The sequence below is a fragment of the Carassius carassius genome, chromosome 46 (genome assembly GCF_963082965.1).
Source record: "Carassius carassius chromosome 46, fCarCar2.1, whole genome shotgun sequence".
In the NCBI taxonomy this organism is placed as follows: domain Eukaryota; kingdom Metazoa; phylum Chordata; class Actinopteri; order Cypriniformes; family Cyprinidae; genus Carassius; species Carassius carassius.
In genome coordinates, this window is record NC_081800.1 from 4,233,432 (window position 1) to 4,259,693 (window position 26,262).

At 38.6% G+C, this 26,262-nt stretch overlaps 1 protein-coding gene across 4 annotated transcripts in view; it reads left to right on the forward strand.

The window, feature by feature from the left end:
- Positions 1-26,262, forward strand: part of LOC132129571 (utrophin-like) — a 150,860-nt gene that overhangs the window by 114,514 nt on the left and 10,084 nt on the right. For 2 of the 4 annotated variants that reach the window (XM_059541200.1, XM_059541201.1), the window contains 4 exons: positions 6,163-6,299; positions 10,913-10,951; positions 11,205-11,270; positions 14,906-14,971. In XM_059541200.1, the coding sequence (XP_059397183.1) occupies positions 6,163-6,299; positions 10,913-10,951; positions 11,205-11,270; positions 14,906-14,971 (308 nt within the window). The remainder of the gene's footprint in view (positions 1-6,162; positions 6,300-10,912; positions 10,952-11,204; positions 11,271-14,905; positions 14,972-26,262) is intronic. The other 2 variants (XM_059541199.1, XM_059541198.1) reach the window with 2 other exon arrangements.

Here is a 26,262-nt window from a genome sequence, read left to right on the forward strand (position 1 = left end):
TGATGTAAGATATGAGTTTAGAAATACAGTGTAGCTAAAGCCACAAGTCTGTCGAAACTTCATTAGAAATTTCATAATCTGATCTGTAAAACTGTGAATTTTATGAAATATTTTCTAAGGCCATGTCATGTGTGTTTTTAGAGAAGGCTAATCAGATTGATTTATGGCACTTGTCATCTCTGTAAGATCTCACATGTAAACACTCATATGTGCTCTGACTGTGTTTTTGTCTGTGACAAATCCCCGATTCATTGTTCTATTGTTCTCACCAAACGAGTCTTTCACACCTCCGCCAGGTATGACACATTATCCGCTTTATTCTTTTATCATTATTCTTTTGTTTTTATTCCACCTTTATCAGCCTGTTTTTGTGGATTTTTTATTTTATTTTTGCTAACACCAACAAGAAAACTACAGGTGGCTACTCGTGTGAAGCAGATGAAGATTTAAGTCGATTGATTTCAGCTGTAGGTCTTGGTCTGGGCATGTGACTAATAAGCTAAGCTAGCAATATTGTAATAAGCTAACAGCACAGTATTTAACAAAAATATTGTGTATAAAGTTGATTTTTAATTCAGTGAAGGACACATTCAAAGCTGCCGTAGAATTGTATCTCTCATAGAAGGTGTAACCCTGCTAACTACTCTTTGGAAGAGCACATGCATTCAGTTTTTATTCCAGATGGACTGAGATGTGTGGACGGTGAACAGGAGCTCATGGTATGAGAGTAATGGTGAAGGTTTGTTTCTCCTCCAGCGCTGCAGGCCAGATGGAGAGTAGTTAAAACTCAGAGGGCCTTGATCTATTAGCGTCAACGGCAGATTTCCTCCCACCTCCACAACACAAGCTCTGTGAAACCTGGAATTTAAGGTGTTCAATTCAACAGTTCAGTTTCAGAGCGTAAAATTGAAAAGCTGTCACTGTCATTGATTAGCATGATAAAAGGTAAAGAAAGGTATTTTTCCTCTATTCAGCTTCAGTGAAATTAGACCGAATAATGATACAACTTAAAAACAATCCAAACGGGCACATGAGTAAAGAAATGTTGCCTTTTCGTTAATAATATTGATGGCTGAGTGAAGGGTTCTCAAATGTGTGTCGACCTTCTGCTACATAGTTCAGCTCCAGATTAAAGTGGTTAGACAAAAGTGTATGGGTTCTAACTCTGCAAGGGATCCTGAACGCCACAAGTCAGATCCTTATCCTTCCGGAGCTCCTCTGTGGGACTTGAGATCGGCGAGTGGCGCAGATGTCACTCATTATCATTAACTCCACCAGCCTCACTCCACTCGAGTGGGGGAATAAAGCGATTCACATATGAATTGCGATTCTATTTTCTGTCAATTTGCATTGATTTACAAATTTCAAAAAAATATTTTCTAATGTTTTATAATGTTTTCTTTTTTTAATAATTGTAACTTCGAGGTACAGTTATTGACATATAACATTGATAAAGAAAAATGCATGAATGAAAAAGAGTGTGACATGTTTTTAAGCACAATAAGCTGTGGAAAAGAACTCAATGTGATGCTCTCGTGCATGCAATTATAGAGAATTTAGGATGTGCACAGGGTTAAATAGAGTTATTAGTGAAAAATAACTCAATATGGATTGACAGACAGACAGACACACACACACACACACACACATACACACACCCAGACTGCACACTGATTGCCATGATGCTATTGTGAATTAATCTTTTTTCATGGCTTATTGGACTTAAATGGTCAAATACACACATAATTATGCCAAAATAACCATTGTGTGGTTTATTAATGTAAATATAGTCAGTTATTTCCTAAGTGAACACAAACAGTTCAGAAAAACTCACATGTACGTATATCAGTATATAGGAACCGTACATCTGTTTCTTAAAGTAACAGGAGAAACTTTGTTGCCATCTGATCATTAATGTTAATCAAACAAAACAAAAACAAAAATAGAGAAAATCGCTCTTCTTATTCATACAGTGAAGACTATGCAGTGTTTTAGTTTTACATATGAATATTCAGTTTCTGTAGTATTTCTTATTACATGTTATAATCAGTTTGAATCAAATCATGAGGTATCAAAAGATTCCCACCCCTAGAAAAACAGGCTATGTAGTTCTTAAAGCTTATTAGCATATGCACATATCCAAACATTACAGAAATTAACAATACAGGCCATTGTATTGGCTGTTGAATCTGGGTAACTAGAATGTTCCTTGTTTAATCTCTGCTAACAGTGAGCCACTATTGTGACCTTCAACAAAGCATTTAACCCCAGGTTACTCTGTAATAAGTTTCTGGTGCTGTTCTATGAAGCATCACGTAAAAGTACCTCTGGCCCCAGAATATCAATCACAAGTGTAACATAACTTTTATACAACAGTTCTATAAAGAAGTTGTTAATATTGAGTGACTTTTCCAACACTATACAACTAATTTTACTTTGCAAATAACAATGTTTTACAACATGAGCACTTTAAAATTGTGATTCTAGAGAGAAATTGGTACAGTGATACAGTTAAAGGTTGAATGCACAAACAAAGACACTTGGCCTAAAAAATGACTCGAGATGAACTAATTGTTTTATAACCGTGCCGAGCTAGAAACTGGAGCCCACCAGCCTGCTATGTAACATTATGAAGTGACTGATTTATTGTTTTTTGATTTATTGTTTTAAACTCTCATTTCTTCATCTCTGTCTGGTCATTTGTTCACTCTGTTTTTCAGCTGTGCAGCAGTAATCCTGAATTCATCACTCAGATTTCTATCACACGGACCACCAGCAGTTGTAAAAATGTCAACATACCTTTATATTGACAGGAAGAGAATGCCTTTTAAGTCAAGTCATCTTTATTTATATAGTGCTTTATACAATACTGGTTGTGTTAAAGCAGCTTAACAGTGTCAAACAGGAAAATAGTTTGTCAATAATGCTGGTTCTAGAGTTCATCTAGTTGACTTCTGACATTCAGTTGCCACCATCTGGACTTGATACTACTTTCTTTTCCTTTCAAACCAACATATCCCAGAAACACACACACACACGCATAACTATAAACCAAATTTACCTTCGATTCAACAGTAAATACTGTCATCAGTATTCAGAGAGCAGAAGATCAATATTGAACAGAATATGCCTTTGTGGCCCTCAGTTGAGCTGTTACGCAGTTATTGCTTTTTCATTGTGGTAATATTGCTTTATGTTGTTGTGATATGGTTTTTATTAGTTGTGGGATACAAAGAGTTTATTTTTAGCCCAGTGTCAGAGTAAATGAGTAATGTGTTGTTCGGGATCTTCAGCCCTTTCTAAAATGAAAACTCCACCCAAACATGGGGAAAAAAACACTATTTATTCACGTTGACTGACATCATTATATTTTTCTGTTTGATTTTTTTTCTTTCTTTTTCACCATTGAAAACGTACTCGGTTACTAAACGTAACCTTGGTTCTCTCTAGAAGAGCGAACGAGTACTGCGTCTTAGCTAAGACGCTACGGGAAAAGTCTCTTTTCACGAAATACTGAAGCAAAAAATTATCCTTAATTTTGTATTTTTGTAAAGCGCATTTGCAGCAGTACACAGCCATAGGCGAGACGGCTCGTTCGCTCATTGGCTTGTTCTGCGGCAACTGCACAGCCTATCGAGCGCGGGCTGATGCAACATCAGACCAATAAGGGCGCTTCGCGCCCTTCTTGCCACTTCCCGCCGAAACGGGTGTGGCCCAACCTATAAAAGGAGCTCGAAAAGGCTGACTCACCTGATTTATTTCACCGCCGAAGCGAACCAGAGTGAATCGTGCGCACGGCAGAGAACGCAGTACTCGTTCGCTCTTCTAGAGAGAACCGAGGTTACGTTTAGTAACCGAGTACGTTCTCTTACGAGAGCTCTCTCGTACTGCGTCTTAGCTAAGACGCTAAGGGGACCCAATGTAAAATGCTGTGCGCGCAGGGATCACACACCAATAAACCTGAAGCAACGCCCAGGATTTACAGTGCACAGTCACCTGAGGGACTCACAGAGAGTCCAGGACAGAAAAGGGAAAAAGCCCTCCGTCCTATATCTAGCAGCATCCGTAGATGCGGCAATATGACATCACACAGCCGAGGCAAGGCCTGACCAATGTGGCAATGCGGGTCTTACGCAATACTGCCCATATAACAGTCGGCAGCGCATATCGCTCGTGAACTCAGAATTCCCCTCAGGGCCCTGATTCGGCTATACCGCCAGCAGCCTTGCTTGCAAGGCGGGGACCTCCAGGTTATAGAACCTGATAAATGTAGACGGCGAGGCCCAACCTGCTGCCATATATATATCCTGCAAGGAGATCCCAGTAGACCACGCCCACGACGAGGCGACGCCTCTTGTGTAGTGTGCTCTGACGCCCAACGGGCACTGAAGGCCCCTGGAAGCGTAAGCTAACGCTATGGCGTCAACTATCCATCTGGATAGAGTTTGTCTCGAAACAGCCATTCCCTTGGAACGTCCACCGAACGAGACAAACAGCTGCTCCGTCTGCCGAAAGGCAGCAGAGCGAGACACATAAGCTCTTAAAACCCTAACAGGGCTAAGAAGACTCGAGTATCCATCCTCCCCTGACACCGGCAGGGCAGACAGGGCAATAACCTGAGCCCGAAACGGCGTGTTGAGGGATTTCGGCACATAACCGTGCCTAGGTTTGAGTATGACCCTTGAGTCATTGGGCCCAAACTCCAAGCACGACCGGCTCACAGAGAGCGTGTGCAGATCACCCACACGCTTCACAGAAGCGAGAGCCAACACGAATACTGTCTTGAACGACAGATGCTGAAGGCTAACCGATTGGATAGGCTCAAAAGGGGGACCCTTCAAGGCCTCCAAAACCGCCGCGAGGTCCCACATAGGGACTGATGGAGGTCTGGGAGGATTCAGCCTCCTAGCTCCTCTGAGGAACCGGATGACTAAATCGTTCCTTCCTATTGACTGACCGGACGCCGTTTCAGAAAACGCCGTGATGGCCGCCACATAAACTTAAGTAACATAACATAACATAACTGAAATCATGAGGTTTTGGAGGATCAAGCTCAAAAACGATGAAAATCACCATAATTGCCTCATACAAGACTTATGTATTTTTTGCAATGTAACATTATTGATGACATCCATGATATTTAAAAAAATAAGTATTGATATCATGTTAATAGTTCACATACTGTATAAATATCATTCCAGTAACACTTGTTGACCCTCCAACATAGCAGATGACAGTATTGCAACTTAATGCTGGTTGCCGCCCATCATAAAATAGAAAAACAATGAATTCTGCATGAATGCCCCAGTCTGCAGGAAGTGCTGATGAACAGCAATATTGTACAGTTACGGTTACAAACTCTGTCTCCACACTCGTATTTTACTAGTTGCTGTTTGTTACACAAAAGGCTTAAACTAAGCTAAGCTTTCAGCCAGTATGCTGAACTTTCGTGTGCTCATGACGTCTGGAATTCATGGGTTCTGTTGGTCTTTGGCTTGACTTGAGAGTTCAGCAGACCGAACAGGAGAGACACAATCCCTCTGTAATGCATGGGCTGTCACATCTTTGTTTTTCGGTTGGTCTCCCAGTCTGCAGGGGAAATACGATTTGGTTGGTGAATATGTACAGATTAAGAAGACTTTGTGTGGTGACTCGTACAGAAAAATCCTGGACTGAAACACCATGCTCTGCTCAGTAGACAAATGGAGAATGAGATGAGTGTGGATGGACGGATCGTCATAATGCATTTCACTCAAACTGACCTAAAACACGCATGTGTATACCTGTGTAACCCTTGTGTGAAAACTGCTTGTGTCTGCTAACACCTCTGCTGATTATTTATACCCTTCTAAATATAAAGGAGTGGAAGCTTGTGTTTTCAGGTCAGAGTTAATATGGAGAGAACCTTCAGCCTCAATTCCAATTTGTCAGCAAAAGTAATGATGCCATTGTGTGTTTGTATGTCACCTACTTAGAAGACATATGAGTTAAATATAAGTCAATAAATATTCTCTACCAACGCCTACACAGCAAAATGTAATACTGGGGGTTCAAACCACTGGTGACTCTCAGGTTTTATTGTGTTGAAGTTGCTTCTGAACAATTTTTAATAAAGTAAATCCTCTTCCTCATCCATCATCTGTCTGCCTCTCTCATTTTCAGACCACCTCAGGAGAAGACATGCGAGATTTCACCAAAGTCTTAAAAAACAAGTTCCGCTCAAAGAAGTATTTCGCCAAGCACCCTCGCCTGGGATATCTGCCTGTCCAGACAGTCCTCGAGGGAGACAACATGGAAACGTAAGCGTCTTGACAGTTGTTCTGTATATTTCTGTTGCAATTTGTTTGAATTTGACTGTCCTCTGGCTTTGTCTTACTGCCGCCTCCAGTCATTGGCCTTCACACAATGAGCTTATTCACATTGCAAGGTTTGAAGAGCTATTGAGAAAAGTGAGGAATGGTGACTGACGACTAGAAGTCCTACATTTCGGTTTGAAATTCCAACTTGAATTGAATGACACGCTACATCAGTAATCAAGCCTCGGACACCTTGAATATAGGCTGTGTATGCTTAGAGCTGCTGTTCAAATATTATCATGTCGACACGTCTCACTTCATAGTGCTGATTTTCTGTCTGTCCAGAAATTTTGACATATCTTGAAATATATTTTCTACACTGAGGCCAGTGCTGTTGTGTGAAAGCAGCAGTTGAATAGCCTTTCTAAACACTCAAATTTGATTATCCACACTCTTAAGATTCGAGCTGGTTGTGATCTTTGTTTAAAATCCTAGAAGGATGTCTACTGACAACCTTCTAAAGGTGTGTTATATTTGTGAAATTGTGTGTGCAGAAAAAAAGGTCCATTGTCAATAGTGCGGTGACAAATGAAGCACAAAACACTTAAGTCTATCAAAACAAATTGCTTTCTGTAGGCAAGTTTGTTGAATTTGCCTGCTTGTTGAATGTGCCTTTATGTGAAACTCCTGATTGCATGGATTCCTATCAGAATGACTTGAATTCACAGGCAAACTTTCACTCAGCAGCAATAAATGTGAACGCTCCATTAACTCAGCATTAACATTAACTCAAGTAGAACATATTAAGTGATTATTTGAAGGCTATGAGCAAAGATATGTCACATATCTCAACTCTAACTTTCAGTTGAACAAATCCATCAAATTCAAGTTTATGGCATAATTGATTTAGCAAAATGCTAAATACACAGTGTAATGTGCATAAAACCAACCCACACACATTATATTCATTTTATTTTTACAGCTGTTTTTTTTTTCCAAGGCATCTTGGAAGATCTTCCCTCCGTGTTGGGAGCGTGCCTACTGTATGATGACTTAAAATGCCGCCCTAGGCAGTTAAGTGTTTTTGGAACAGAGCCCAAGTGTGGCCAATTCATGAAAACGGAGTTATGCAGTTCCCACTTCTGCCTTATCTCCATACTACTGTTGATTAAGGCACTTTGGTTTTCCGGTGGGACCATTTCATGAATTTGTGTCAGCTCCTGCTAAATTACAGGGAACTGCAGATGACCCATTTTTTCAGTTGGTGCTGATAATAAATCCCCATGAGCAGAGCCAAAACGACTGCTTACACTGCACAGGTTTCCTGTCGTTCCATGTTAGCGTGACATTCAGCCAATCTGAGTGTAACGTTTGATTTTCAGGTTTCTGAACAGACAAGCTGAGGAGTGTACCAACTTGAGCAAACCCAATCGCCACGTGTTAGATTTAACAATAAGTGATGACCGTGGTTGAAATATATTCAGAACAGTTTCCAAAAGCTTTTCTTGAAATTTTGAAGCACTAGGGAATATTGACCGACTTATATTAGCGAGCTCGTGTTTGTTAATTCTGTCAGCATTAATTTACAGAATTCCTCATTACTTTGAGTCCAGTGCTCTGTACATAGCGATACACCAAACCAGCCATTTAACAGCCCAGATAACTGGAGCGTCTTGTCTTTGACATGACTCATATTTCTCCCTCTTCAGCCTAACTGAGAGTCAACATGAAATCATCATGATTTTTACATTCTTAATACGTTTTCCTGGTCAAACAAATCATAAGCGAACATTATTCCATAGAAACAAATGTTGGTCGCCTTCATCTTTCATCAAAATATAAAAACAGAAACAACTCTCTACCTGACCAGGTTATGTCTAGATATTGTTAAAGTGGTAACGTAATGGAAGTAGCAATAAATCTTTTCTTCCATATTGCGACTTACATCCAAGTTGAAAATGCATCTATGTATCATTTGGATGTTGAGATGTGGCCGTGACACTCAAAAATGAATGTGAGCATGTAGTTGATTGTGGAGGTGGGGTTTAGTTTAAACAAAATGATTGGCATACATCACCAGAGAGAAGTCTGTTGTTTTACTGGAAAATCGAGTTATGAAAAAAAAGAAAGAAAACTATACATGAATGAATCATTCACTATAAGATCAATGCATGCATTTCGAAAATAAATGGGGAAAATTTTAATTTCATGTTGACTTTAACCAACAGCCAAATAATCTTTTAGGCTGCTATTAATAAAGCCTTTGCAAAATCTTGCCATTCTTGATCCACTCAATTCCTGATGGATACAATTTTCACTCTCAGTGTCAGAAAACAAAAGTTAAATGAGCTGTGAAAGCCATTTTATCTTGACTTTTGCTCTTTCCAACAACTTTCAAACATTATTAAAAAGAAAAACTTTCTTTTCCTGCCTCTCTTGACCTTCCTACATGAAACGAGAAAAGTTTGTAGGTCATTCTCAGTCATCTGAGGGTCTCATCCTAGACCTCTCGTCTCCACGTCACCCCTCAATGCCGTGTCAACTGTGAAAAAGACCAAAATGCCTCAATCCTGAAGTGTGACAGATGAGAATGTCCCTAGTTTCGTAAAAAAAGACATGCATGAAACATCTAACATTGAATTTCTCATCTTGCAATTATCGTCTCATCTGCTACATGGTTTCCTTTAAAAGAAAAAGAAGACACTTTTCATCATCTCCAAGAGACACTGAAGTTCACTAGGGTTCTCCAGTAGATTAAACTTGTCCCTGTCGAGTCGGAGCAGAGCGTTTGATCTTTTGTGCTTGGCACTATGTGCGATTAACAGCACAGTTTTCATATAAAAAGACACCGAATTGGAATGAAAATAAATGAAAGATAAAAGATTGGTTTGGAGATCTGGCCCGTATATAACAAGCTTTTCAACGTGCCATTTTAGTCCTAAGTGCTGAGAATTCATTAAATTTACTCCTACTTTCGAAACTTAAGTATAAAAGCGAGTTATCAAATTTCTTAAAGCTAAGAATCACTATTACTCTCCCAGTTATTTAAGACAACTCAAGAGGTCTCTCAAGTGGTTAGGAGTTGCCAGTAGGGACTTGTGATGGTGCTGAGGAGAGGAATAATGTTCTTGAAATGTTTGACGATGAGTAGTTAATTAAACAGTTGCATTTTCTCAGTTATTCAAACAGAAAACAAGCAAAGAATATTTACATTACCAGAAAAACATCATAGCGTTAGCGCATAGCTACCTACACTGTATCATGAATAAATCGCTTACCCCTTATTTACACTGCATACGTCTGCGGTGCGTTTTACGGAGCTGATCACTGCCACTCACCAGCGGCTCTGAAGCGGCTCTCCGTGCTGCGTCACTAAAGATAGACGCCTTTATTTTTGACGGATAATAATAATAATCGTCTTGCTGTCATCAGAGAAATCAGCAACAGGCGATATCTCTGACTATCGTCGATACACGATACTATCGTCTACAGACCTAACCCTAAAATGAAGGTTGTGATGACGATTCGTTTCCTTACCATAAAGTATTCTCTTGAAAATTCTTTATTGTCAAATGTGTGTTGAATGTAAACTCCTATTAAGAATTTAACCATTCAATGTGACTTTATCTAAGAATATTCTTTAATAATGAAATCTATTCAGTGATTGGTCCATGCATATTTTGTCATCCAAAAATCCTGTTTGTGGCACAAAAGTGTTGTGAATCAACTCTAAGACCAACGCTTAAGATTTTGTCCTACACTTCGCTTAAATTATGACTGAGATGCTTGATAACTAACTTTTAAGTGCAGCTCTAAGCCAAGAATGTTTTTACACTTAAGTCAATTCTTAGCAGAATTCTTGAGTCATTTTCAGAGGATTGATAAATATGGGCCCTGATCCTTCTAGTTTTGAGGCCAAATGTTGCTCTGTATGTGTGTAAAAGAAAAGCAAATGAAACATAAATAAAGTTCCTTTATTAAAGTGATAGTTCACCTAAAAATGAAAATTCATAATTTACTCACACTCATGTTGTTCTTGTACAAAACTTTTGTATAATTACCCAATACAATATGAGTGCTTTTAACTGTCCTTGAGTTTGGAGTTTGATGATGTCTCATTCACTCTCAGGGGTGTTTAAACAACATCTTTACAGTGTGGCATCTCCAACTACTGGCCTAACATGCATTTTATAGTGCTTTAAGTTGTTTCCGTGGTTCCATGAGAGTGGGAATCGTTTTGACAACATTGTCGTCTGTATGTGAACAATGCAATATAATTTTTTTTAGTAAATTTATTTTTTATTAATATATTTTGTTCCACAGAAGAAATTAAGTCATTCAGGTTAAATATGACGTGACCATCAATAAATAATGGCGACATTTCATTACGTTGGTAATCAGTTTTCAGTCATTCTCTTAATCCAGTGTTTCTCAGTATTCTGCACTGCCCCTACAGTACTGGAGGAGTATTTTACCCAGAACACTTCCACATCCTTATGTGTGGATCTGACCTTTACGTTATATAACCTCTGACCCTAAAATAAAATCTGTTCCTCCCTCCCCAACCCCCACTCCCCCTCTCCCCTCGTTTTTGTCTTTCTTTCTCCCTCTTGCAGTCCGGTCACTCTCATCAGCATGTGTCCGGAACAGTATGAGTGAGTATCAACAGTCAACCATCAGTCCTCCTCTTCCTCCTCGTCCTCAGCATGCAGTACATCCACCTGCACCCCCTCCCCTTAACCTCATGTTTTATTTTTATTTTTTTGTCTAACCATCTTTCTCAGTTTATCCATCCTGATAACACTGGGCCTTCACTCTAGGTCATCAGACACATTTCATGTTTAGAGTCATGATTGTCATTGGTTATTTTTGGAGTGTGCTTTTGTTTATGTGTGTGTTTGTTTTCAGGCTTTCTCCATCGCTACAATTCTCTCATGACGACACACACTCACGGATAGGGCAGTACGCCAACAGGTATATCTCACTTCTGACATTATAGTACACAAACTATATTGATATTCATGTCATTTAAGAATAGGGCTGTCAATCACGTAAATGTCAAAGGAATTATCAAATTCATTGCATTTATCTGTTTTTCTAGGGGGGGGGGGGGGGGGACTTTGTCTTAGTGTGAAAAACATTTTAATAATCTAAAGAACCTTTCTCCCCACAATAAAGAGTAAGTAGTCATGGACAAAAGTTTTGGCAGTGACATCAGTTTTGTTTTGCAAAGTTTGCTTCTTCAGTATTTGTAGATTAATTTTTCCACGTTTCTATGGTATACTGAAAAACAATGATAAGCATATAATAAGTTTTAAAGGCTTTTATTGGCAAAAACATGAAAGGGAAACAGGTCAATTAAGCTCAAAGGGAATCATTTAAGATTTTAAAGGGAATTTGGACAGAATCACTGTTTTATGGCTGATCACTGAGACGCCCTGCGATTCATTTAACGAGCCGTTTAACATCAACTCTGCAATGGATATTAATGTCCAAAGTATAGTGAAAACACTATAAATTAGCACAGTAACAAGATCGGCAGTTTAAGACATTAACTTGTAAGCACAAAACACAAAATACTTCTCTATTCAATATGAATAAGGCTTTATTAGATAAATCTAAGACACATAAATTAATCTAACACACAAGCACACACAAACATTCACACAAGTTACAGGAAGATAGAAAGTTAGGAAAGGATGAGTTTAAGAGAATGAAAATGTGAAATCCCAAGTTTACAGCAACACGTGAAATTGCATAGACATGAACAACCATCCATCATTAATTAACCTTCGCGTTGAGTTCCTCATACACCAGTTAAGCTCAGTCTGGAGGTAAGTTACTTGCATTGCCTCAGGGTTGTCTGAAGACGTGGAGTTGTGGACTGGTTGTAGTTTTAGGCAGGTACTCGAGGTCAGACTCTGAGACACGGCTTTACAAAACTTAACTCAGAACACGAAACTCTCAATGGAAAAGAAAAGAAACTAATGAAGAAGAATATAAGTTCTAAGTTCTAGCATGCTCAAAGAGTGCTAAAAAGCTATGACTAAAAGCATAGCTCAAAGCTATGACTAAAAAGCTAAAAGGCTAAAAGCAGACATAACTAAAAGCAATAGCTAAAAGCCAAAGCTAAAAGCAAAAGCTTGATGGTGTCCTGAGTATTTAAACTGGCCTTTCGGCCACACCTCAAATGTTGTCTTGACCAATTAGACATGGTCTTTGCTTGGGGTGTTGCGATGTTTCTCCACCCCCATAGATAAATCAAATGTCACCTTATCAATCACATGATACGAACATTTCTGCTCTTGCAGAGTATAATTTTGGACATAATTTCTATAACAAGAATATGATACATTTGATAAATTATTGATTGATAAAAATGTTTTAAGTATGAATTTTCACACTCATACATACCCAACATGAATATAATCCTATAAACTATTCAATAGTTATTCAAAATACACACACAATAAGTGATTAGAATATGATAGTCCAATGTGTGGGTAACATATATGACTGAGTTAAACAAGGAAATGATTGGTTGTTCATAAAAATCCTTTTTAGATCATTTAGGTGCATACAGTATATACATGGAAAGGCAGTTTCTGTGACCTTCTGTGGAGTAAGGATATGTCCTGACTGATGGCGATACATTCTTGCCTTATTAGTTCTCAGAGATGATCAAGATTTGTGGGCATCTGCTTGTCCACTCACGTTTTGAGGACTGACCACAGCTTCTCTATGGGATTGAGATCCAGGGAGTTGCCTGACCACAGATCCAAAATTTCAATGTAATGATCTTCAAGCCACTTCTTTATCAATCTTGCTTTGTTACATGGTACTTCATCATGCTGGAAAATGCACGGATCATCACCAAATCGCTCATGGATCGTTGAACAAAGTCACTCTTACAAGACATTTTTATACCATTCTTTATTCATGGCAGTGTTTTTTGGGCAGAATTATGAGAGAGCCCACTCCCTTGGTTTAAGAGCAACCCAATACATGAATGGTGTCAGGATGCTTCACTGTTGGCACAACACAGGACTCGTGGTAGCGTTCACCTTTTATTCTCCAAACAACCGATTTTCCAGATGTCCCAAACAGTTGGAAGGGAGCTTCTTCAGAGAAAATAACTGTCCAATCCTTGCTGCAGAATTTCTGTCTGTCCTTGAAATTTTCTTGGAGAGAAGTGGCTTCTTTGCTGCCCTTCTTACCAGACTGTTGTCCAAAAGTCTTGGCCTCACTGTGTGTGTAGATGCTCTCACACCAACCTGCTGCCATTCCTGAGCAACCCCTGCAATACTGGAGACATGATTCTGTACCTGACCCCTCAGGAGGAGACAGTCCAGGTGCTTGCTGGACACTCTGGGATGTCCTGAAGACTTCTTCACAGCAGTCAAACCTCTCTCCTTGAAGTTCTTGATGATCCAGTGAATGGTTCTTTCAGGTGCAATATTCTTTGTAGCAGTTTCCTTGCTTGTGAAGCCATTTTGATCCAAAGCAATGATGGCTGCATGTGTTTCTTTGGAGGTAACCATTCTAACAAGAACACAATGATTGGAAGCGCTGCTTCCCTCCTTTTATAGCAATCAGTCTGATCTTACAATCTATTTAGTATGATAGTGATTTCACCTGACTAGTACTCAGTCACACTTTCACATGTGCTGCTGATATGATTAGTTAATTAATTTTAGCTGGTAATTTTGTGTTAGGATCAAAAAACAATAATTTTTTTTAGCTTTTATATCAATTATTTAAAATGCATCTGATCACTCTACACAATAATCTAGAAACAATGTGAATGAACACTACAAAAGCTTAAGTTGCAAACTTTGCAAAACACTTAATTTATGTTTCTGCCAAAAAATTTGTCAGTGACTGTGTAACCTTAAAAGTGTTACAAAAAAACAAAGAATGAAAAACATAAGATGATTCAAAGACATTACATGATATTCAGTAAAAAAAAAAGTGATGACAGAGGAGCAATATAAACACACACACGCTCTGTTAGACCTTAGACTCTCTGCCAAAGCCGATTTAATCTGGTGCCATATACAGTATATTATGCACTATCAATTTCATTTACACCCATTCAAAGGAAAAAAAAAAACAACATAGTATGCTTCCAGCGTTGACCTTCTACCCATAAAGACTCACCTTAAAGGATTCTCACCATCAGCTATCACACAGACAGAAGGTTATTATAGGATTGTGAATATAGACTACTATTGAAGCCTCTATCCCATAGGAACTCTATGAGATGGTAATCCATTGGGACAAGTCTTCAGTTCTGTGTGTGTGTGTGTGTGTGTGTGTGTGTGTGTGTGTGTGTGTGTGTGTGTGTGTGCAGAGTTATTCAGTATTGAGCTTTGATTGGTTGTATCCAACCCACTTGGTCATACCAGAACTCGTAGTGTACTTTGAATTTACGTTTTTATGGTTTTATATTCTCATCCATCAAGAAACGCATAAATAAACATGCTCAGTCATGGTGGAGCCTCGGAGGTACACAAACCTAAATCCATAAGCTGCATCCTTTTAATGCTAATAAACAATGTGATACTGTCATATTGATCCTGTATTGGTCTGGGTCTTTGTCTGTTCAGGTTGGCACAGATGGAGCGATCTAATGGCTCTCTGCCCACCGACAGCAGCTCGGCCACTGGAAGCATGTGAGTCTCTAAACTCTTTACTATTTTACTGTAAATGTAAGGTTTTTCCATTTAGAAGCCATGCTAGAACTGAGTTACTTGTATACATTTACATATAGTCATTTAGCAGACGCTTCATAAAAAGGGACTTACAATGATAAAAACATAAGCAATCAAACTTACAAAACTGCAAAAATATGTAAATGATGTGACAAGTTTTGGTTAGTATGTTTTTTTTTATATATAAGAAATAAAAAGAAAACAATTACATTGATTAGAAAAAGAATAAGAAAATGCAAGTGTTAGAGGGTCTTTTTTATAAATGAAAAGTAGATAAATAGAAATATAAAGAGAATGCTAGTGTTAGAGAGTCAAGTGTCGATGGAAGAGATGTGTCTTTAGCAGTTTCTTGAAGATGGTTAAGGCCTCAGCTGCTGGGATTGAGTTGGGCATGTCTTTCCACCAACATTGAACAGTTAAGGTAAAAGTCTGTGAAAGTGATTTGTCTCTTTGGGAAGGCACCATAATGCACTGTTAACTTGCAGAACGCAAGCTTCTAGAGGGTACAAAAGTCCGAACAGAAATAGTGTATTTTAGGTAAAGGGTAAAGTGGCTATTGGTAGCCAGTGCAAACTGATGATCAAAGGTGTGAAATACCCTCTTTTTGGCTCATCAAAGATTAATCTTGCTGCTGCATTCTGGTTTAGTTGCAGAGGTTTGATAGAACTACAGTAGCTTAAAGACCTGCCAAGAGAGCATTGAACAAGGGGTTCTGTAGCATGCTCTGATAGAGAGGGCATGATCTTCTTGATGTTGAATACAGCCAATCTACAGGACCGGGCAGTTCTAACAATGTGATTTGAGAAATTCAGCTGATCATCAGTCACAACTCCAAGGTTCCTGACTGTCCTGGAAGGTGTTATGGTTGATTTGCCTAGCTGGATGGTGATATTGTGATGAAGTGATGGGTTTGCTGAAACCACAAGCAGTTCTGTCTTGGCAAGGTTGAGTTGAAGGTGATGGCTCTTCATTCAGGAAGAAATGTATGTTAGACAAGCTGAGATTTGAGCAGCTATTGTCAGATCATCAGGATGGAATGAGAGGTAGAGTTGAGTGTCATCAGAAAAGCAGTACTAAGAAAAGCCATGTTTCTGAATGACAGAACCTAGTGAAGCCATGTAGATAGAGGAGAGATTTGGTCAAAGAACTGTGCCCTGAGGCACCCCAGTAGTTAGATGTTGCGACCAAAATATCTTGAAGGACCTATCTAAGAGATAAGACTCGGACCACTGTAGTGCAGTTCCTGAGATGCCGTTTGCCATGAGGGTTGACAGGAGGATCTGGTGGTTTACTGTGCTGAGTATTGGAGATTTGGAAGCTGCTCTTGCCAGTCTTAGGGCTTCAACATCTGAGAACTGGGCAGTTTCGGTTGAATGTCCACTTCTGAGGCCAGACTGGTTGCTGTCCAGGAGGTTGTTGAATACATTGGTGAAATTATGGTGATTCAGCTTAAAGGGATAGTTATCCCACAAAATGAAAATTCTGTCATCATTTACTCACCCTTCACTTGTTCCACCACAAAAGAACATATTTTGAAGAATGTTGGTAACCAAACAATTGATGGTAGCCATTGACATCCATATTTTTTGGAAATCAGTGACTACCAGCAACTGTTTGGTTACCTACATTCCTCAAAATATCTTATTTTGTGCTTAACAGAATCTCATACAGGTTTGAAACAACTTGAAGATGAACTGTACCTTTAAGAAATTGAAGAAAGTTATATTTGTTATGTTTCATGTTAACGAAGCTGTATCACAGTCATAATGTTTTGAGCACATTTAGAGTTAAGATGTTCTGAGAAGAATAAGAATTAATCTGTCAAAATGAAATGATAAAATAATTAAATTAATGTAATTTATTATTTTATGTTATTATTGTATTAAAAAAAATAACTTTTAAAAATAATGTAATACATTTAAATGAATTCTGACAGGGTTATTAATTTAAAATAATTTTTAAAAAATGGCTTAAGCTGGTGAAATGACCGATAGAGAATCAAATAGACAGACAAAGAGATACAGAGAGAGAGTGTATTGGGAAATGATTAGTATGAAATGGACTCCTATTCAAACTGCTGAAGTGAGAGAGATCAGCAGAGGAGGTATTTACACTAAAAACGTTTTTTTGCACTAAAACAGCTTCTTAGTTTCTTCTTTGCCAGCTTTTGAATTAAACAAGCTAAATTTGCTATTGTACTTTCAAGACTTTTATATGTTAATGACCTCTATTATAATAGGTTTTGAAGTCTGAATCAAATGTAATGATATCAAAAGACAGGATACTAATACAATCACATAAAACATGTTTTGAACTGCATTGTTTTTGCTGGATGTACAAAGTCTGATTCACACACAAATGTCTCCTAATCTTTTGATGAATCAGTCAAAACATTTTAAGGATTCACCACTTTACGTATATGAATATAAAAAGAATCTTTTTTTAAAGATTGTGATTCTGAATGAGCCATTTTTGCAGTTTAGTTTAGTGTTTGAGTGCACGTTTGGGTCTCAAATACTATTTCAAAAAAGGTACAAAAACCCTGCTTTTGATTATCTGAGCCATTTAAGATTGGGAACAGTGAGGAACACAAAATCTGATGTTTCATATCTCAGCTGATGAAAGGAACGAATAGAAAGAGAAGGACAGAGTGCAGCAGTGAGAGGAATCAGACACGCTCTTAATCAAAGAAATGAACCTCCAGTAGCAGATACAAGCACACACTTCTATTCAGTCTCACATACTGTATGTACACATGGGTTCAAGCTTCCTGTGACATCTGAACTCTTCATAAGATTGTTGTAAAGGAAGCTTATTATGAGCAGTATCAATGCAGTGACACAGGTGGTGTATGATGCTTGAAATCTAGTTGATAAAAAAGCGAATGTGAGTGATGACACACACACACACACACACACACTGTCAGCTGGTATGAAGCACACAACTAAAAATAAAGCACACAGTCTCTCACGAAGCAAACAATCACATTCGCAAACACACACACACACACACACACACACACATTTGCTTAGCTGTCAAAATTTGGTGTTATTGTACATTTGGTCCTGTCATAAACTTACTGATTTTATATAAACTAATTATAGTAACTACAGACTAAACCAAGACAAAAAAAATTAAATATTTATTTGAATCATTTTATTAAGGATCAGGGTTATTTTAACATTATTTGAAGTAGTTTTTGTTCTCAATATGTCATGATAATTTTAGTTTGTCATTTTCTTATGTCCTTTTATCATGTTATACTGATCAACCAAGAAATGGCTGGCATTTAAATGTATAGTTAGCAAATAAAAAATAAAAAATAAAACTAAACAAAATAAAATCTATTTTTTAAAGGCTGCTATTGAATTTTAGGCATCACAAAATGATAATGTACAGAATGAAAAATGCATTTTTGTTATGAGGTTTTCTGCAGATGTTCATAGATTAAACTTGTGTGTTAGATTTCTGAAAATGAAATCTAGATGTAAAAGTAGTGATGCACTGAAATGTAGGTAGCGGAAAATGAATTTTGTGTTTATGCCAAAATCATTGACCAAAACATTGACAGTTAATTGGTGCTTTTCTGGTGATGTTTTGAGTATGCAGTGCTAACTTGATTACACAATATTTGTAGTGTGCTTGCATTATCCAATATCTACCAATACAGACAGTACATCCAACACTGACCAGTACCAAATGGTAAATTTAATCTCTAGCCGGTATCCAATATCAGTGTTTCACAAACGTACACTCTATGTGTTGTGGCACTTCCCCTGAGGGAAATGTAGGCTATATATAAAACAGCAGGTGGTAATTCATTCTCTGCCAGCAGGAGGCACTTTTGGAGCGGTAAAAATAGCAGTTTGCCCGGTAATCAAAGCAGCGCTCCTCTCATAAACACTACTTTGTTGGGCATTGTAGGAAAGAACTAAATGAATATGAAATCGAAACTTTTCAAAAGACAGTTCCTTTCAAAGATACATTCATATACAGTACAGGTGCATCTCAATAAATTTTAATGTTGTGGAAAAGTTCATTTATTTCAGTATATCAACTCAAATTGTGAAACCTGTGCATTAAATTAATTCAGTGCACACAAAACCATCCAAACCAATCTTAACAAATTAGAATATGGTGACATGCCAGTCAGCTAATCAACTCAAAACATCTGCAAAGGTTTCCTGAGCCTTCAAAATGGTCTCTCAGTTTTGTTCACTAGGCTATACAATCATGTAGGGCTGTGCAAAAAATCGAATGCCATTTTCATGTGCACCTCCTCAGTAAAGGCACTCCTGTGATTAGTAGTATATCTCCAGCACGTGCGTTCAGATCAGGATTGCCAGGTTTTCAAAACAAAACCTGCCCAATTGCTTCTCAAAACTAGTCCAATCACGTTTCTTTCCGGGCAATAAAAATACACATTTTTGGCAGGGTTCCCTTGATAATATTCACATTTTAGGGGCTAAATATCACGTTATTGGTATTGGGGTCACTTCAACCCGCGAACATGAAAACAACCACAGACTTGGCAACACTGGTTGGCATTTACTACACAGAGCCGTAATTCACTGACAATCTACACAAAATCGATTTTAAAATCGCAGGCGATTCTTTGTCGATTTTGAAAGCAATTTTGTGTAGCTTGTCGGTGGACTACGGCCCTGTGTAGTAAATGCCGCTCCACCTGAACCAGTGTTGCCAAGTCTGCGATTGTTTTTCATGTCCGTGGGTTGAAGCGACCCCAATACCAATAACATGATATTTAGTCCCTAAAATGCGGATTTTACCAAGGCAACCCTGCCAAAAAACTTATATTTTAACCCCGGGATGCAATTTTTATCAGGGAACCTCCTGGAAACACGATTGGGCTAGTTTTGGACTAGTTTTGAGAAGCAACTGGGCAGGATTTGTTGTGAAAACCTGGGAACCCTGATCTTAACGCACGTGCTGGAGATATACTACTAATTACAGGAGCGTCTTTACTGATGAGATGTGCATGAAAATCGCATTCAATTTTATGCACAGCCCTACAATCATGGGGAAGACTTGTCCAGAAGACAATCATTGACACCCTTCACAAGGAGGGTAAGCCACAAACATTAATTGCTAAAGAAGCCGGCTGTTCACAGAGTGCTGTATCCAAGTATGTTAACAGAAAGTTGAGTGGAATGAAAAAGAAGAAAAAGATGCACAACCAACTGAGAGAACTGCAGCCTTATGAGGATTGTCAAGCAAAATTGATTCAAGAATTTGATTGAACTTCACAAGGAATGGACTGAGGCTTGGGTCAAGGCATGCAGACGTGTCAAGGAATTTGGCTACAGATGTTATTTTCCTCTTGTTAAGCCACTCCTGAACCACAGACAAAGTCAGAGGCATAATACCTGGGCTAAGGAGAAGAAGAACTGGACTGCCTAGTGGTCCAAAGTCCTCTTTTGAGATGAGAAGAAACCAAGGTTGGAAACCAAGGTCCTTGAGTCTGGAGGAAGGGTGGAGAAGCTCATAGCCCAAGTTGCTTGAAGTCCAGTTTTAAGTTTCCACAGTCTGAGATGATTTGGGGTGCAATGTCATCTGATGGTGTTGGTCCATTTGTGTTTTTTGAAAACCAAAGTCAATGCACCCGTTTACCAGATGAGCTGAAGGCAACTGTCAAAGAAATCTGGGCTTCCATACCACCTCAGCAGTGCCACAAACTGATCAGCTCCATGCCACGCTGAATTGAGGCAGTAACTAAAGCAAATAGCCAAGTACAGTAAATGAACATACTTTCCAGAAGGCCAACAATTTACTAAAAATGTGTTTATTTATTTTATTTTATTTTTTATTGGTTTTATGAAGTATTCTAATTTGTTGAGATTGTTGAGAATTGGTGGGTTTTTGTTAAATGTGAGCCAAAATCATCACAATTAAAATAACCAAAGACTTAAACTACTCCAGTCTGTGTGCATTGAATTAATTTAATACATGAGTTTCACAATGTCAGTTGACTTCTAATGAGCAATCATCCTCTGCTTCCTCAAACACTACCTGAAGATTTGTCCTGTCCGAGAGTGTTTACCATGGAGAGTGTGTGTGTTAGTGAGTGTGTGTGAGCATCTGTGTAGTTGCACACTGTTGCATCAGTATGGCTGCAATGATGCTAATGAAGATTGTCAGATGATGGTCCGTTATTCCAGGACAGACACAAGCATTTGTGACTTTTGGTTTTCTGTTTGCTGAGGGTTTGCAAAGTGGTGTTAAAATAATCTTATTAACATCCCTCATGAATCTAATTACTTCTCTTCCCCGTCTCTCTTTCTGTGTCTTTCTTTGGCTCATTCTAAGAAGATGGAATTAATTCCATTCCTCTTGCTGTCCTGCTAACACCTTGTTTATCTCTGTACCTAATGCATTAGCACACTCTTTAGCATCATATATTTGCTTGTGCGTTTAAGGTTTAGAGAGAGAATTTAGTGTTTTCTCATTACAATGTTTGTGATGGATTGGTGTGTAATGGCATTATCTGTTGGGTTTAATTGAGTGCAGGAGAGAAGATTCCCCACTCGAAAATGCCATTAAAACCCACTAGCTCTGTTTTATTTATTTATTTATTTATTTATTTTATTGCCTCATTTCTATTCTACAGCTGTTCTAGAGTTTGAAAGGAAAGACAGAGCGAATGGGATCTGAGCTGGATCCATAGCATAATTTGTCCAGAACATTGAACTAAACATTGCACTATGTCGCCAATGTCTTTTAACTCATCTTTGTTTTTGGGACTATTTTTTTATAAATGGCTATAGAAGAGAGTGACAGGATGTTAGGAGGAGTTATAGGATCAGGACAGATTGAAGGTCCAACCTCAAACCTGTATGTTCCACATGAGCACCAATGCTCATCGTGCCTTTAGTGTTTTTGCAGACTGTTACACAAGAATTGAAATGGGATCAAGAATCGCGACTAAACATTTTTGTCAGAATTGCCCGTGTTTTTGGTCATGTTTTAACCATTTGAGATACTGCTATTTTAATTATTGCAATTTTAATAATTATGCATTATTTTAATTTATAAATTGTGGCCTTATGGAAGTCGTGGTCTAATGATTAGAGATTCAGACTCGTAATCCAAAGGTTGCCAGTTCGAGTCTCGGGCCAGCAGGAATTGTAGGTGAGGGGAGTGAATGTACAGTGCTCTCTCCACCTTCAATACCACGTCTGAGGTGCTCTTGAGCTAGGCACTGAAACCCCAACTGCACCCCAGGCGCCAAAGCAAAAAATAGCTGCCCACTGCTCCGGGTGTGTGTGTTCACGGTGTGTGTGTGTGTTCACGGTGTGTGTGTGCACTTTGAATGGGTTAAATGCAGAGCACTTTTTCCGAGTATGGGTCACCATACTTGGCCACATCATGTCATTAATGTTTTGTGTTCTCTCAGCCTTGATAGCAAACATACTGCTGTTCTTTATCTACTAATGCAGCATTTAGTCTAATTTAGTTAAATTTCCATTTTGTAATTTTAGTATTTAGTAGCTGTAACGATATCAACCTTCATATTCATCCGGAAGAAGGAGGCGGGAACCGGCAGACAATCAAAAACATTTTAATAACGAAATAAATACAAAACAGCGCACCAGCCCCTCACGGACGACTGGTGCGCATAAAATAAAAACCAAAACACAACTAAAAGCCCAGGCCTGGTCCTCTCTCGTCCTTCACTGTCGTCGCTCCAGTTTTATATCCTTCCATCTCCTCCATGGGCCTCGAGACCGGTGGGACGAACAGGTGTAGTTCATCTCCAATCACTCCCCCGGCCTCGCTCCCATGTCCCTCGGCCCCGCCCCACTCGTCACAGTAGCGTATAGTATGTCTTTATTGTCCACGAGGGTGGACATTTTTCTTTGGTTCACCAATACATAAAAAGACTAAACAGACAGTTATATGTTGAAATACAGTTTATGCAATTATCAGTCACTTGCAGAGTTGAGGATTTTAATAGCATTGGGAATAAAAGACCTAATAAACACATTTTTTTTTTTTTGCTAAAGGAATTCGATAGCACCTTCCAGATTTCAAGTGGGTCTTCCTACAGACAAACTTTAAATTCCAACAAACAACCAAAACGAGCACACACGGTGAGCACAGGTTCAGCAGCAGAGCCGCGCTACATTATTCTGCCAAGGCATAACAAGGCAAGTTTTTTAAGTAAATATTTCATCAAATTATTTATTTTAATTTCTTACAGCTTCATTTCAATTAATGAGAACCATTTTAATAGTACAACAAAACAACAGCACTGTTTGCTAGAGATGCACCAAAATTGTTGATAAACCTCTGAATGGACAACTTTAAAATGTAGTAAATAAATACAACCGTATACAACCTCCTTTTTGCAGGAGTCCCACAAATAAATTTGAAACGTGTCACTCACTGGTCCTGTGTGAATGGAGACCTTCCCAGTTTGCACTTTGAATAATTTTTGTAAAATAGGGGGACAGAAAGTTATCTTCATCTCTCACATTAGCAACAAGGTTCAACACATCCAGTGCATGTTTGCTAACTGCTCATGGCTTTTTAGGGAAGAAAGTTTGACTCATTTTGTCCAAAAGTATAGTTACCTAGCGTTAAGTAAATGAAGAGAAGGATGGATGGGACATATTGCATGCCATATTTAAAACTGCATGTCCTGCTTGATGTGTGCCAAAAATGACCAGAACCGGGACAAAAGTTTGATTTGAACCCACATTTCCCACATGAGCACCAAAGCTCAATGTGTTTGGGTTGCATTTATTAGACACTAAGCCACAGTTCTTTTTTCCCCCCTAGTTTTCTCTCTCAATCTGCATGGTCTTCTCTTACACTTTGTTTGTTTTCACTCTCATGTTAGCATTCTCTTTTCTCGTTCCTGCCCTTAGAGCTTATGAACTCTGTTTACACTCCAGCTGATCAATGCAGCCCATGCAGAATCACAGACACAAGCGGGACGTCTCCTGTACCCCTTTTGTCTCGTCTCAGCCCTGGGGTGTAAAACAGCAGCTGTCTGATGTGAAATCTCATCTGCACTGAGAGAAAGGGAGCGTGCGATTGCTTTGTCTCCAATTTGTGCTTCTCTTTCTGCTCTCTCCCGGGTCCTGTGGGAGTTGTAGGCAGTGATGTGGTTTTCTGTTAGTGTCTTGTTCTTCAGTGCTCACATTGAATGCTTTCCAGATCTGTCTCTCCTCCTTCCAGTGTAATAGTACAGCTACAAAACTTCTTCGCTTCCTTTAAATCGGAGTTCCTGTTTTGAGCATCATCCTCTTGGGTCTGTCCATCTGGACAGTTATATTTCAGACATAACTTTGGGCAGGCTGAACTTTTCTCTGTAGCTATATTAAAATTCACTGCTCTCTTCATACTGAGCATTTACTTCACTGCATTTGCCAAAATCTATATAAATATATACATATACATATACATTCATGTGAATGATTAACTTTCTCAATATTCCTTCAGGAAATGCCCTGTGAAATCACCGAAGGCCAGAATGCAAACAGATTTGATGGTTTGTGGACAGGATATGTATTAGCAGTCAGTTACATGGTTGTTTGGCTGGTCAGTCAGTCGAAGCACGTGTCTGTCCTGAGAAAGCTGCACTCCAGCACTGTTTCAGTACTGAAGAGGTATTTGAGTTGTGAAATGTATCGGCTCAGTCCTGTGTGACAGGTGTTAGACAGGTGGAGTGAGTAATGGGCTGATAACAAGGAGAGCGGCTCTGTCACGCTCTCTGTGACCATTTTGCTAATGGACCTGCTGGGAACAGCGCTCCTTTTGGCAGCTTTCATTGACTTAAATAAGTCTCTTTAATTGTTTAGTTTTTCTAAAAATTTGCATCTGAAAAAAAAAAACCCATGTGAAATAAGTAAGCAGGAACGGAAAAGCAAAATAAAGTCAAAATATTCAATGAGTGAAAGCAGAAAATTGGAAAGCTGAAACGAAATGAAAGTAAAGGAACATCCCTGAAAGAGAAACAATTGATTCATCAGGAAAGACGAACTTTGAAGTAAGAAAAAAGTAAACAAGCAAAGTTGCTTGAAGTCCTTTGAGTGTGTCTGTGAAGAATATGAGTTTATGAGATTATTAATTAAAGGTGTTTATTGAGACAAGCATCACTTTACATTTACACTGAAGGAACTTCTGGACAGAACTTTGTCACTATATTTCAACATTTAGGCAGCTGGTTTAATCCTGAGAGTCAGTGGGAGGGTGGAAAATGAACTTGAAATGCTTCAAAAGTGCAGAATATGTCCCTTTAAGAGTTTGGCACATCATGCCCACATCTTTAAAGCCTTCAGAGCTTGTTTTATACTGTTGTGGATGTGTCCAGGCGAGCTCAGCGGGTGTCCTTCACACAACAAGTGTATGATAATTAGAGAGCTAATAAGCCGTAGCCTGATTTTCCTCCTCAGAGGGAGGTCCGTGTCTCGAATCTGCACTGATGCTACACTAGAGATCAAACACTGAAACTCTTTTTCCTTCATTACCACCATATGTTGTCTAATGTTAACGCTGAACAAGGTCACCTGTACATTCACGCATGCCGAAATAGCAAGAAAATTTGTACAAGTCACATTAAATGCCCAAAAGGTCAAGAGAAAAACATTAAGAAATTTCAGTTTTCCAAAATTAAATAATACTTCTTTGATGCATAAATATTTTACAGTTAAAATAATATATGTTTTCCTTTTGACAGATGTGTTTTTAAATGATTAGTTCACTTCCAGAATAAAAAGTGTCCTGATAATTTCCTCACCCTTATGTCATCCAAGATGTTCATCACGTTCCACAAACGCTGGTCTTGCACTAGCTTGACTTCATGCATTATGCAATCACGTTGGAAAGGTCACGCAGAAGTGTAGGCAGAAGTACCAACCCAGCTTTTACAAAGAGAACATGCAAAGAAAGTCAATCACCCTTTACAAAAAAAGGTAAAACGGCTATGTCAGATAATTTTGAAGTTGGAGGAGAAAATGCGATGGAGTTTTTTGCCCTACCCTACTTTTCTGAACCAGAGTACACAGACGAAGAGCAAACCACGCTCGATTTACCAACGGGATTACATCATGCAGAACGTGCATCGCAGAGCTAGTGCAAGATGAGCATTTATTGTTAAAAAATAATATATATATATATTAATTATTATTATTATTATTATTTTTTAAGAAAATCACAGGTTGTTTGGCTAGATAAGATCCTTATTCCTCGGCTGGTATCATGTATAGTGTCCATTATATGTTTTC